Source organism: Equus asinus, chromosome 4 (assembly GCF_041296235.1).
Source record: "Equus asinus isolate D_3611 breed Donkey chromosome 4, EquAss-T2T_v2, whole genome shotgun sequence".
NCBI classification, from domain to species: domain Eukaryota; kingdom Metazoa; phylum Chordata; class Mammalia; order Perissodactyla; family Equidae; genus Equus; species Equus asinus.
Window position 1 is genome coordinate 49,479,934 of NC_091793.1, and position 14,633 is coordinate 49,494,566.

Consider the following 14,633-nt stretch of genomic DNA (forward strand, 5'->3'; position numbering starts at 1 on the left):
GAAATGAACATGCTTTGCAATACAACCTACATGTTTGCAATTAATATTTTGGATCTCGAGTCAAAAATCTTCATATGTGTAAAAGATGTTTCATTAACTGTTTTCTATATTTGAGAGTTTTTTTAAAAAAATATTCATTGTACTTTTTTAGGCATTGATTGTGAAACAATGATTTTTTTAGTTAAGATGGAGAAAGAAGAACAATGATGATGCTCATATCATAATGTTCTTAGGAGTTAGGGAAAGGAGAAATATTTGGTACATTTTATTTGGTAATATTCCTAATATTATACAGCCTTACTGAATTGTATGCCTTGTGCCTCAATGTCCTAGCCAGCTGTAATAGGCTTTGATCTGTAAATTAGAAAAGAACTCTTTACTTTAAAAAACAAGGGCTTTGTAAAAAAATTTAAAATCTTGTTGAAAAGACTGGGAGTAACAAAGAGACTTGGAAACATACAGAAATAGGAGTGCTGGAGCAATAATTTGTTACTACATAGCAGCTTTAAACGGTATATGAACCATGCTTCAGGTTAGTCAGAAGAGGTCCTCTGAATTACACTGTGCACACTTCCCTGAAATGAAACTGTATGTTATTGGTTAACCAGGATGTTTAGCATAATCACTCTGCTAGACTGTGGTGGAGGGAGGTGATTATCACTGAGAACAGATGGGCAGGTCCACAGCACTGCCAGATTCTGCACAAGCTCCATTTATTGTTGGTTCTTGCTTTTTTCCTTATGTGTTTTAAAATTCTTTTTTAACATTGTACCTTCTAACGAACTGGCTGCACAAAAGGTCGGTGGCTGATGACCTTTCAGCTGAGATTTCAAACGTAGGAGAAAGATTCAAAATGCTGTGACTGTGTATCTAAGGAGGATGGGGCAGGTTGCATTTTCCCCTCTAGCCTCCCTCAGTGCGTGCACGGATTTATCTGTACGCTAAGCTCTCTGCTCTGCATCTGTAGCTCCTTGTGGATTATATTGTCTCTGTGATCAGAAATGATTTTCTCGGATATGAACACCGTTTCTGGCTCCCCCAAAGTGCATCCTCCAAATGGGACCCGGTTTTACACTTTTCAAGTAAGTGTGCTTTAAATGGCTTCACTACTTAGGAAGTTAATATATGGTCAAACTTTTAATAAAGGGAAATATAAGGAAAGGAAAATTGCAAAGTGTGAAAGTATTAAAGAGGATGTAAGAAATGCATAGTGGGCATGTCAGTTTAATCTATTTTTTAAATATGGAAATAAGATGGCATTAGGAGTCTACGTGAATTCAAGCAAGATAATAGTGAGCACTTACTTTTCACAGGGATTTTAAGATTTACCTCAGTATCATCTTTGAGGGTTTATGACATGTATCTCTTGGTGTTATTTATGGCTATAATATTGTGAACATTATGGAGTTACTTCCATTATATTTCACCCAGAGAGCGTAGAATTAAAAGACATTTTGTGGAACTTTGCAAACTATGTCCTCTGGGCTTAAAAAAATGTTTTGTATTTCATATACATAGCTTAACACAATTCCTTTTATTTAATTTGATTATGTGTGCAGTATACAAGCGATCAATAATACAGGAGGCTTAAGTACCATGTTTAGTATTCTTTTCAATTTGAGGTAAAGTAGAAACTCATTAAGATGGAAGATTTTCTGTGTTATCAAAAAGTCAAAATGATTTATAATATAAATGTAAATGTGAAGTGCAAAGCTGTTACCTGCTAATTGTATTTCAATTGCCTGTGAATAAATCAACCATCAATCTAGAAAATGGTTAAGTCTAAACTAAATCAGGGTCTACCTCATTTTTATCCTTAAATTGCATCTTTCAGTACTAAGGTTTACTTTCTAATTCAGTCACATCATCATTACGTGAAAAGGGAAAATGAACCTCTTCTCTCTGTATATTTTACATTATGGGAATATAAACTGCCTGGCATTTAATTATTTTAGCTATATAGTTATAATGTTCTGAAAAAAATAAAGACCTAGAGAAATAATATAGTAGAGGCATTCAGAATTATTTTAAAAAGGGGCTCTGAATAAATGCACATCTGATTTATTAAAGCCTCTTGCCTTTGCAAACTATAAGCAGTAGATATAATTTCTCTCTCTCCCCTTTTTATACTTCTATTTTTAATCCTGCCGCCTCTCTTGCTTTACACTGATGTCTACTGATAGTGCAAGTCTGTGCTGTTACAGAATATATTCGCTTCCCAGTGGCGATCTGCTTATTGTGGCAGTGACTCAAAATGCAAGTGCCCTGGGGCTGCTCTACAGAATTATTACTTTTTTTTTCCTCCATGCACTGAGATATAAACGGTCTTTACAATATCCTGTAGCTGGCTGTCTGGGGCAGCTTTTGACATTAGGTATTCTACTTCAGTCTCTTAAAGTTTAAGGGTCAGTAAATCCCATACGCTCGGTCATGACATAGGCTTTTTACAATTCCTTTAGTAAAGATCTTGCTGACACCTTTCTTGGTAGGTGATTTTCTTTGAAAATACATTGGAATGATTTTTAACAGTTCATTTTTTGGTTGATGTTATAACAATTCATTTAAAAACTCTAATATTTCAGGTAAAATGGAAATGGCAAAAATGAACTCTATTCTCCTACATTTTTAATCTCATAAAATGATATTTCATCTTGACATTTATGATAACAATGTGTATTTAACTTTTGGTTGCTATTTTTTGTTTTTGTTTTTGGTGGAACAGAAGGAAGAAAGAAAGATGGTTTTTAAAGCATGGTGGTAAAGCTTTATAAAAGTTGACTCTGCTTTTATTTTCAAAGGGCAGAATTAAACATAATTATTTTTCTTATTTATGTACATTAACCTATTGTAAGGCAATGTATTTTCTTGGGTTGAAATACTGTTATGAGAAATGAGATGCTGTAAATGTAACAGACCCTTTCTCAAAAAAATGTGTCTTGTGAAAATGATTAGTTAAATTTTCAAAAGTGGTTCTCATTATAGAATGGCATAAATGCATTTCTGAAATGATTCCACATCAAGGAGTTGAGATTTTAATGCTCACTTTCTTAAAATTATTCTAGCACCAGTTAACATATGCAAAAATATTTAAGATAGCTTAGCATGAATAATACTGAATTTCAGTTCCATCTTCTCATTAAATGTTCAAGCTATCCTGCCATTTTTGCTGAAATTGTACATTATCAAATTTTAAGAGTAAGATTTAGAATGTATGTAACCTGAACAGTTCAAAGGTAAAAAGGGAACAAAAGTGGATGTTCCAATTACAAGACTTTCGTTTTCATTGCATTTTAATTTAGCTAAATAAATTCATACTTCTACACACACAAGCAAATACTGTTTCTGTATAGATTATCTAACACTTATTCTTATGTGTGAGATCTCACTTCTGTGTTACTATGAATATATTTGTATCTGCATTTTTCTATTCAAAGGTGCCTGGACTCTGGAAGATGCCAACACCCAATTTGCACTGCATGTTTAACCAATCACTTATCACCAAAAATTGAGTTCTTGAGTGTAGTTGCCTAAAATGCCCTTTGACTGACAAAAAGTAAGATTAAATGCTACTATAGGAAAATATTAATTATAATATTTGGATTAGAACGGTGAACATATGAGGCTCAAATACACACAAATAGGAAACCTACTTTAAAACAAAATTAAATGGATATATATGTGAATATATGAGATATATATATATATATGAATTCTCCTTAATTTTATGTCTATAGAAATGATATGCCAACATGATTTTACATTTAACTCTATTTTTGCAAATAAAACCATCTATATGTTTTACTAAACCTCTAGATTGGCTAATCATAACTTAATGTGTTAATCCTTTCTGAGGTGTTGGTGGCCAAGTTGCTATCCCTCGTTTCATAGAGATTAAATAGCTTCACCTAGTGGTTTTCAAACTGTGTCTGCACAGCCCAAAGGTTTCATGGGAGTTTGTCTGTAGTTGCTAGAGACTGTAGAGAAGAGGAACGTGCTCTTGAGGTCTTAGTAATTTCTTATTCTGCATTTACCTCTTTCATTCATTGGAGCTCCACGCAAGCTTTCATGAGCAACAACATTAACAAAGGTTGTGCTACTATCAAAAGCAAAACAAAAGGAAGTTGGCAAACCACTTCCTCAAACCAAAGGAATTCATTTCTGACAGAAGAGATTTTCTCCATTGAACCCACAGAGGCATTATTTCTATTTAGAATACATTTCTTTGCTATTTAATCCTGGCATTAATAACATTAGCTACCAGGAATGTGTGTAAAAGTGGCTTGACTCTTGTCCCCGGGTACCCACTGAAAACAAGAGAAAGCTTTCATTACAAAGTGTGGAAACATCATAATCTGCCATTTCCATGTTTAAAATACTTCCTGTAACTCCTGTCCTTAGAGGAGAAAGTTCATCTCCCTAGCTTGTCATAGAAAGCCTTTCGTGGTCTAGAGCTCATGCAACACACTGCTTTACTTGATTTTCCGGAAAGTTATCTGTATGCTTCTGTTGTCTTTGCCTCCTCACTGAACCTGCCCATTGGAAAAGTGTTTTTAAAGACCATCTCAAATGCCACCTCCCCTGGGAAGCCTTCACTCATTTACCTCATTCCTGCATGCTGTATGAAGGGAATTTCTTTGATCCTTTGCCTGCTTATACAACTATAGAAGCACTTATTATGTTTTGTTTTAATCCCCAAGAACATTTTATCAATGTGTGCCCCAGCACATGAATAATGCTAACATCTCTCTTTCATAAGCTTCATATATTTGAAGGTAAATGATTAAAGTATAAAAACTCAACAGGATAAGCAACAAATTATTCTTTTAACTATATAAGCAGTTGGTGAGGCATAACAATATAGAATTAGAGAAAACATCTAAAAATATATAAGGGTAAATTTGTTTAATACTAAGCCTTTGTGTACCTCTATTGGATTCTTCAAAATAGTTAACAGTTAACATGACTGATCTAGGAAAAGGTTTAATTTTGTTGTTGTTAAAATATATTTCTATGTTAGCTAGACAAAACCTTTTTGAGACTTTTTTCTTTATACCTTTTTACTCTTTCTTATTAATTGGGACTTTTTCATATTTTATCAAAAGAACTTTAAAATTTAATTAATACACATTTTCCCATTTAGCAGATATGATTAATACTTGAAATATGTAGAAGACTAGTAGGAAGCTGGAAATCTCAATTGCATGAAGAATTTCATTCAAAAAATATTACTGATAATTAGTATGGGGCACCATATCTTTGTGATCAAATGAGGTTGCGATAATTCTGGGTTTTCAACTAATAACTCCATTTTTTATATTCTATCATTTTGGTACTGCCAGGAGTTCACCATTATTTTTCTATTATTCGGGGAACATTATAACTTCTCACTGTTGATAATTTTAAAATGTGTTGGAAATATCTATCAGAATGTTTGTCGCATGTTATGTATTAAAAAAGAAAAAAGAATGAAGGCAAAGTAGGCCTATGGAGATGATAAGAAAGACAGACCCCTTGGCTACTGGGTTACATGGTAATATAGGCAGATGTTCACAGCTAAAGGAGAAAATTGAGGGTTTTCTCTGTCGCCCAGTTGTATGCAGTCCTGATCATGAGTGGTAGAGATAAGACAACAGGTGTTTCAATCAGGTGGACCAACATGCTCAAAGGTACTTACCCGTGTCTGGGAAAGGCAGAGTTTAATACAACTGGGACATAAGCTGGAGTTAGGAAATGGCTAAAAGTAAAAGTAAAGAATATAAAGATAGGTTTGAATATAAAGTCCAGATCCTCAGGATCTTGAATTTGATATTTAAAGAGTTTCAGTGAGCAGTGACTGGCTCGGATTTGCTGTTTAGTTAAAATATTGGATTATACTTTGGGTGGGTGATGGCACTGGAGCACAGAGAACTATTTAGTAGCTTTCCAAAAATCCAGGTGAATTGTCGTGATTTCCCTCCTTTACAGAGGAAAAAACTGATGCTCGCAAGAGGTGCCCATATAGTTGTTGATAATGCAGAGAGTAATTAATGTAGGTTCTGTCTGAGTCCAGGGTTATGGAACCCAAAAGGCCACACTCTTTCCCTTACGTTCTGCTGCCTAAAGTGTTGATGATAAAATACCGAAGCGAAAAGTATTCCAAGCGACATAATCTCTAACCCTGTTGATCAATTAATTCAGAAACTTAGGGAAATTTAACTCAACTACTTCAAAACATTGTACTTCAGCCTCAATGGGTTTTAAACATAGGGCTTTCATTTAGTTACATCTCCTCATCTAATCCCTGTTGACACAGTTTTCTCCTAGTGGAAATATGTTTTTATAGTAATCAAATTGCCAACCAATATACATCCTGGAATTGTACTGAAAGACAAAAAGGGAAATCGAGGGGAAATAAGTCTTTCCTAAATACACACGTTTGTTAATTTAAGAATGTTCTACACCAGTAAGATTAACCATAGAAATCAATGCATAGCCCCTGGGCTTCCACAGAGGAAATCATAACTCTTCCCTTTGCAGAGGTTCCTGCCCTAATAGAAATCTGCTAGACCATGCGTTCTGTGAGGACACGCACTGTGTCCTTTTCATTGTTAAGTCGCTACCACCAATGGAGTTGTCCGGCACACAGTCAGGATTAGTGAATAGGTGCTGAATTGAATTACAGATTGAAAAGAAGAATGTGTTCTGATTTAGAATGACCACCTATAGGAACAGATAAATGTTTCTAAGATTTCCAGGCTGGAGTCTCACTTATACCTAGCTAAAATAGCTCTATATTCCAGGTGTCACCTGGAGAGGGAAATTGGAAGTAGGGACATGAATTAGGAGGCTCTTGAGATAAAGCATTTAATGCACTGAGCTCAGTGCCTGCTCGTTACTAAGAGCTCAATAAGCAGCAGCAGCCCCAGACAAGGTCTGCTAGAAGTGGCAAAGATATGAGCTAAGAGAAATTACGGACAAGGGAATAGTTGTTAAGAGAGAGATTCAAAAGAATTTATTAACTTACTGAATATAGGAGACAAGAAAGGAAAAGGCAAGATTACTTCCAAAGTTTCTAGTGAGGGAGAGAGAAATATGGAGGAGGAGCAGCTTTGGAAAACAATACATTGAGTTCAGTTTTGGACAGATTGAGGAGACAGCTGGAAACACAGGTTTGCGTCTCAGGAGAGAGATCTGTCTGAGTAGTAGATGCAGATATGGGAAGCATTTGCTTACAGGGTAGGGAGAGCCACAGAAGCAGATAGAATGATCTTGGCAAATAATGAGGAAAAGGGGTTAGTGGGGTGGGGCATGAAATCTTTGAACACATTGAGTTACCCAGAATTATCATTCTGAGCATGTGTCCTTGGTTTATCTTGCAAATACATTTTGGAAGCCTTTTCCTTATCACCCCTCCTTGAATATCACCCCTGAACCTAACTCCAGTCAGATGCTCCTGTCTCTTTATGTGGGTGTTTCCTTTGTTTGTAAATCCATTTTGGAAGCTCATACTCTCTTTCAGCCTCCTCCTTGAATATCATCCCTGAACCTTAATTCAAGTTAAATCCTCCCATCTTTACACCTCCATAATGTAATTAATGTATGTCTATTGTATTTTTTGTTATACTAGATTTAGTTTTTCACTTACCTCTCTTCACCACTAGTCTGTGAACTCTTGAAAGCATGAAATTTATTTTACTTAACTATTCATATTTGTTTATTGACACTTAGCCTATTGCCTGTCATATAGTTGTGTGCTTTTTGAATAAATGAATGAATTCATGTGTGAATTGGAGAATGCCTAAAATTAATTCTCTTGTATTAATTTGTGAGATCATTCTACACACCTTATCGAGTATACTCATTATACCAGACTGTAACAATGGTGAGCCAAACACGTGATTTCCGTACTCACAAGTCTTAGAGTCGCCTTGAGGAAAATTATCATCAAGTCATAACAGCAAGTTATTTGGTTCTCTAGAACAGATAGACAAAAATGCTTTGACTTTAAAGGTGCATATAGATATTCTTAAACTTGGGTAATTTCGATTAAATAATTCTATTTCCAAACTCACTTTTAATTATAATTCACACTTAGTTTTTCCAGTTACCCTATTGTTTTTTTCTTTTATGTTTTCAAAACATTTTACAAGTAATAAGGATTATTCTCAAAAAATAAAATTGCGTAATAGTTAAGAGCTTGCCCTTTGCAATTAAACACATGATTCAAAATTGTGTTCCACCATTTACTAGAGTTTGGCTATGACCAAGTGAAATTATTTCTCTCTATTCACTTTCCTTGACTATTGGGAAAGAATAAGAGTATGTCATGAAGTTATTATGAATGCTAAATGGGTTATTTAAGAAATCATGTTATAAAGTATTTACTTCCAATAAAAATGGTGCTCAATCAAGATTAGCTATTATTTTAATGATTTATGTACTTTCTAAATAATAGCATAATTTATTCCACAAATGATCTTTTCCTTTTTGGTTATTTTAAATTTAGAAAAATTTAATGCTAAAAGAACATATTCATCACTTTAATTACTTCACTTTAAATACTTCATATGTAAGTTAAGGGAACTTATTAAAAGATATTTAATTAACTTTTCAAGACCTTAATTTTATATAAAATAATTTTGTGCTGTACAATATAAGCTTTCAGGACATTAAGTATCCTTTTCATGGTGTACTTCTATTCCTCTTATAAATACATTTTTTGTATTTTTAAATTGTCTTTTGTAAATTCATTTTGAAGTTTACCTTGTATCTTCATTATGACTTTTATTATCATCTCAAAGTTTACACATATACAAATGCAAATTTAAAATCACCAGTTTGTGAAATTAGCTAATTCATATATAATTCAAAATATCTACAAATTAAAAGAGAGCAGCTCAGTTTTTATACTGGATGCTCTGTACAATGTGTAAAGATTAAAAGTAGTTTACATTACTGAGAGCCAACAAGACTCGATGCTGTTATTGGCAGAAGAACTGTCGGAGAATTACTGGGCATCTCAAAAATGATTAGACATTGTAACAATGCTAAAGAGTGTATAACATTTTTAAAGAATATCAGAAAATGGTATTTGAAGTTCTATTACAAAGCAGAAGTTAGCAAGATGGAAAACTGCACAATGTCATTAGGAAGAAATGAATATAACCTAACTTTTGTAGCTTAAATATTCATAATTTTAATTATGTTGGTGAAAAAATTACAGAAGATTCATAGAAAACATTATACTTAGTTGTTTTCTAGCAAATAAAATCATTTCAAAAGTAATAGCTCTGAACTGCAATTTCATGTTACGTGACTATACAGTGCACCGTTTCCCTTTATCCTGTATTTTTGTCTTTCTTATTTAGCACATCACAGATCTGCTCTTCATCTTTGAAGCTACATTAGGCCCATAGGAACCACAGGTGTGTTTTGATTCATGTTACAAAGAAGGTAAAAAGAGAAGCCTTCTTTGAAATATTAAAAGATGCAAGCTATCATAAATATAATATTATAAATTCACTATATTTGAAGAATTATACTTTATCATTGTCTAACTGTGTTAGGTGTTTTAATACTATTTTGTTTAGATAAAATATTTAATACATAAAGAATCAAATGTTTTTCCTTTCAGTGAGGAACATTGGCCCTGAGCTGACACCCATGCCCATCTTCCTCTATTTTGTATGTGTGAGGCTGCCACAGCGTGGCTTGATGAGTGGTGTGTAAGTCTGTGCCAGGGATACAAATCTGCAAACCCCGGGCTGCCCAAGAGGAGTGCATGAACTTAACCGCTACACCACCAGGCTAGCCCCCAAAATCAAATCTTTAACAATAACATAATACAATTCAAATATTTGCATACACATTTTTTTCCTTAAGGAAACACTTATTAAGACTTTGCTTTAGATGTGATATATATTTTCAAGGAGCAATTGTTGCAGTACATAATAAGTCAAAATAAATATAGTAGAAAATCATGCAAAATACAGTGTGGTATTGTGCTAAAAAAAATCAGTTAATTCCAAATGCATCAATGAGAAAGACTTCAAGAAAGAACATTACTTTAGAAAAATATAGTAAGGAACTTCAAAATAACTCTGTAACATAAACATAAGTGAAAAAAATTATTTCTTCAACCCAACTATGCCAGCCACATTCTCTGACTGCCCATATGGGGCCGTGACCTGCAGGACCATTCCGGACAGAGCTCCACTCTGTCTTTTCCTGGGCTTAGACTTTCCCTAGAGTTTTAGTTTCTTGTATCTTCTTGCAGCTTCCAAACATACTATGGATCTCAGGCCTCCGTATCTTTAGTTATGCTGTTCCCTGTGCCCATGATGAGTGATGCCCGGGTAGACATGCTCATTCACTACAGCCTTTTGGTGATGCTGATCATGAAGAGGAAATACTTATCCTTCAGCTAAGAGGCTCGCATGAACAGGCTGGTGCCTGAACCAGCATGGTGTTCTGGAAAGGGCGGTAACTGATTTGTTGTACTAAATCTTAAACGTTCCTTCTTTAAAAAACAATTCTGTTAGATTCTTACCTAACAAGAAAGGAAATGCATATTTCCTTTGGCCCTAAGCATGTTTATTGATAGAGGGCAGAGAAAGCAGGAGAAATCAAGAAGAGTGAGGTGAAGGGAGCACTGAAACGTTAGCCTTGGAAGGAAGAACGCTTCATCTTCTAAGAGAAAAGGTGAAGCAGAGATGAGTGAGAACAGAGTAGGAAACTGGATGAAGAGGAAGAATGCTGAGGTGGTTCACATCCAATGGCTTTGTCCTAATCACTTTACCTACAGTGGATGGGATAGTTATTCCATGCTGTAACAGAGTGCGAAAGGTTGGAAATAATGACTGTGTTGAGGATAGTAGATATCAAGTAGCAGTGAGTCAATCTGGGATTGGAAGAATAGGTTTGTAGCAGTCTTAATAAGTGAATTTCTGTGTTAATCTCCCTAAATGGAAATTGGAATAGGGGTAAATATCGGCAGACACAGCAAAATATCGAGGAAGCAAGGAAGTCTAAATGCTGTGAGGTTAGTGTTAAACTGACTGAACATGGTTCAGTCTTTAGGTAATGAACATAGGAAGTAGCATTTTTGATTGAAATTATATTTCACTGTTTAAAAAGAAAAAAAAGAGAAACTCACTGGAAAATTATGCTTTGCTTAATGCTTCTATAATACCATGTTATAGACATAAATTCCAAGAAAACGTATTTTATTTAATAGTGATTCCCAGAACATTACATCATACCTGGCACATAGTAAACTCTCCAAAAATATATGTGAAATAAATAGGTGTTCTTTACTAATATTAATCTGAAGATTTTTTTAACCTTATAAAATATTGCAACAGAAATAAAGTTAACATATTTTGCACTATTAGATCATTCTCAAGTTTATTTTAATCTTTTGCCTATATCTAATAATAAAGATTAAATAACAGTACAAAACATGTATTTAGGGAAATATGAGCAGATCAAACATTGTAGATAATGAAAGGGTGATAGTCAAAACTCTTTATAAGCTAAACAAAAGATAAGAGAGTTTCTGCCTTTGTGGGGACAGGTCAACATACAGTCATACATTTAAAATGCCACAGACTAGGTTATGTCTAGAAAATTATCCTGACTTTTCACATTACATTAATTTAATTTCATTTAAGATAGCCAGTTAGGGTACCACATTTTCAAAATAATATAGAGGAATCTTTAATATGGAATGCAGCAAACATAGTTTATTAAATTAAAAATAGATCTTGAGAAGAAAAGATAAAGAAAATTGTGGACATTATGTAGCCCAGGGAAAACAGTATGGGAGAGAAACCCAATCTCTTCCACTCAAAAGAAGGATTCTTTTGATTTGCATACACTATAATTGTTCACCATATGTGGTGAGAAACCTGCAGGAATACATAAGTCTGAATAAAAACAGGGAGGTTTCAGTTGGATATGGAAAATGAGTCTATGACTATTGGAGTGATAAATCACTGCAGTGGGCAGCCACCAAAGATATCTCTATGGCATCTCTGTTTTGGGGATCATCGAGAGGAGGCAGGGTTCAAAATGCAAGGAGCAGGAGAGGTAGATTTGAGTCTCAGAGCTGCAACTTGAAACATGTGAGTATGCAAAAATTATTGAATTTTACTGAGATTCAATTTCTTCATTTTTAAGTAAAGAGAATAGTAGATACATTTCTCAGGGTTGCTATGGGAAAATACATTTGGAAGCATTTCATATATTTGAAAATAGTTCAGTGAAGGATCTTCATAAAAAAGAGAGGGGCCGGCCCGGTGGCACAGCGGTTAAGTGCGCACGTTCCACTTCTCGGCGGCCCGGGGTTTGCCAGTTCAGATCCTGGGTGCAGACATGGCACTGCTTGGCACATCATGCTGTGGTAGGCGTCCCACATATAAAGTTGATGAAGATGGGCATGGATGTTAGCTCAGGGCCAGGCTTCCTCAGCGAAAAAAAAAAAAAAGAGGACTGGCAGTAGTTAGCTCAGGGCTAATCTTCCAAAAAAAAAAAAAAAGAGAGAAACTGATTATAGGTATATTCATCAAAAATAAAAAGTAATAGGTTGTTATGGGAGATACAAACAAAACCAAAAGATTCAGGATTTTATTGACCCATGCAGCCTACTTTGTGCTAGATTCTGTTCTAGGCACTGGATAAATAGCTGTGAGCAAGTGAAACACAAAACTTGTATTCTAGTGCAATGAAACAGAGGATAAAATAGATAGGACAATGTGTAATATGCTGGATGGTGATAAGTGCTGAGAGGATCATAGAAAGTGGATAAGGAGTATTGGGATATACAGTGTAAATGGTGTGGGCGGGGAAGCTGACAAGCAGAAGAGGACATGTGAGTGAAGACCTGGGGACTCAGAGCGGCCTTACGTCACAGCGTCATCACCAGAGAGGTTCACTCTAGCTGTGTCCCTCTACTCAGGATTAACACTCAAGGGAAAGAAAGTCTGGTTGGTCCAACCTGGACCTCATTTAATGATAAATGTACGTCATCTGCTTGTCTTTTGCCTGGCTTTTCCAACCTCTGTGCCAACGCTTTTCCACTTGGTATAATGAGGTACATAACAGACAGACTATGGTGCTCAACAAGATTTTAGACTTCCTTTAAGACATAAGAAAGTGTCCATTACATCTCTATATTCCTCACTACTGTAGAACTTCCTTTCTGTGCCATGCTTTCCCACTTTCTACTTCTTTGCCCCAAAATATCACTCATTCTTTAGCGTCCAGTGTAATAGGTATCTTTTGTGAATGTGTCATAGTCCCAGTTACGTTCACTCTCCTCATCGTTGAGATCTTATAAAATGTTGTGCTTACCTCTATTGTAGTAAGTAAAACAAATCTAATTTAAGTATGTATCTCTGATTCCCCATTATACTATGTGTTCCTTAAGGACAATGTATATTTGTTAGGTCAACGAACTGTGAGCTCTCGTTAAGTGTCTGAATAAAGAATACCTGTGATTATTCCAGAGGTCACAAAATGCATATGTACCCAGCTTTATCTTGAGAATATGTTGATTAAGCTTGACATCGTGACTGTAAAATATGAATTATCCGACAGAAGGTAGTTGATCAGCCTCATTATTGCTTGTGCGTGTGTGTGTGATTGTTAATGTTGTTTTCTTTATTTGGTGGAGAGAAGTTATAATTAAGGAAATAATTTAGTTTTGTAAGGATTTTAAAATACAAAAATTAAAAATATTCCTAAATTTTAAATAAATATGTTTATTCAGATTTCATGTCCACTAAGTGGTATCAAGATCTATGCACTTCATGTGAATTCTCTGTAAAACTTACATGTTCCATTTCAATCTGTTTGATGCTCTACGTTAAGAGACTGTACAAATCAGCTTCAACTTTCTTCTTTTTTTTATTAAAGATTGACACCTGGGCTAACAACTGTTGCCAATCTGTTTTTTTTTTTTTTTTTTTAAGGATTGGCACCTGGGCTAACAACTGATGCCAATCTTTTTTTTTTTTTTTCTGCTTTATCTCCCCAAACCCCCCCGTACACAGTTGTATATCTTAGTTGCAGGTCCTTCTAGCTGTGGGATGTGGGACGCCACCTCAACGTTGCCTGATGAGTGGTGCCATGTCCGCGCCCAGGATACGAACCCTGGGCCGCCGCAGTGGAGGGCGTGAACTTAACCACTCGGCCACGGAGCCGGCCACCAACTTTCTTTCAATATCTAATATTTTTTCTAAAGTTATCAGTATGGAATACTAAATCCTTATTAGTCTATAATGACATAGAATAGCAGTTTGAAGTCAGACAAACCTGAGTGTTAATCAGTCTCTGCTACTCACTAGACGGGCGATATAATCTCTCTCACTTCACTTTTTTCATCAGTAAAATGGAGTTGATACTGATATCAACCTCAAAGCCCTGTTCTCAAGGTCAAGTGAGGTGCTCCTCAGGGGCTCAACATGCTCAAATGCAGGACAGGTGTATCTACTGCATTATTTTATTCATCCTATTATTGAAGTATCAAATATTTGAATGAAATACTTTGTTTCTCTAGACTACAGTTACTTCCTACTGTCAATGCGTCTTGTCTCTGGGAATTGAAATTGGGCTTTCAGATTTTATGTTATTGACTACACTTCATTTTATCC

At 35.1% G+C, this 14,633-nt stretch overlaps 1 protein-coding gene across 24 annotated transcripts in view; it reads left to right on the forward strand.

The window, feature by feature from the left end:
- PPFIA2 (PTPRF interacting protein alpha 2) overlaps positions 1-14,633 on the forward strand; it is a 450,745-nt gene that overhangs the window by 139,609 nt on the left and 296,503 nt on the right. For 2 of the 24 annotated variants that reach the window (XM_070507231.1, XM_070507233.1), the window contains exon 1: positions 638-1,082. The exons of 18 other annotated variants lie outside the window; for them this stretch is intronic. In XM_070507231.1, the coding sequence (XP_070363332.1) occupies positions 1,002-1,082 (81 nt within the window). In that variant the 5' untranslated portion in view covers positions 638-1,001. Of the gene's footprint in view, positions 1-637; positions 1,083-14,633 lie in introns of those variants that run through there. 4 more of the 24 variants (XM_070507229.1, XM_070507237.1, XM_070507230.1 and 1 more) reach the window with 2 other exon arrangements.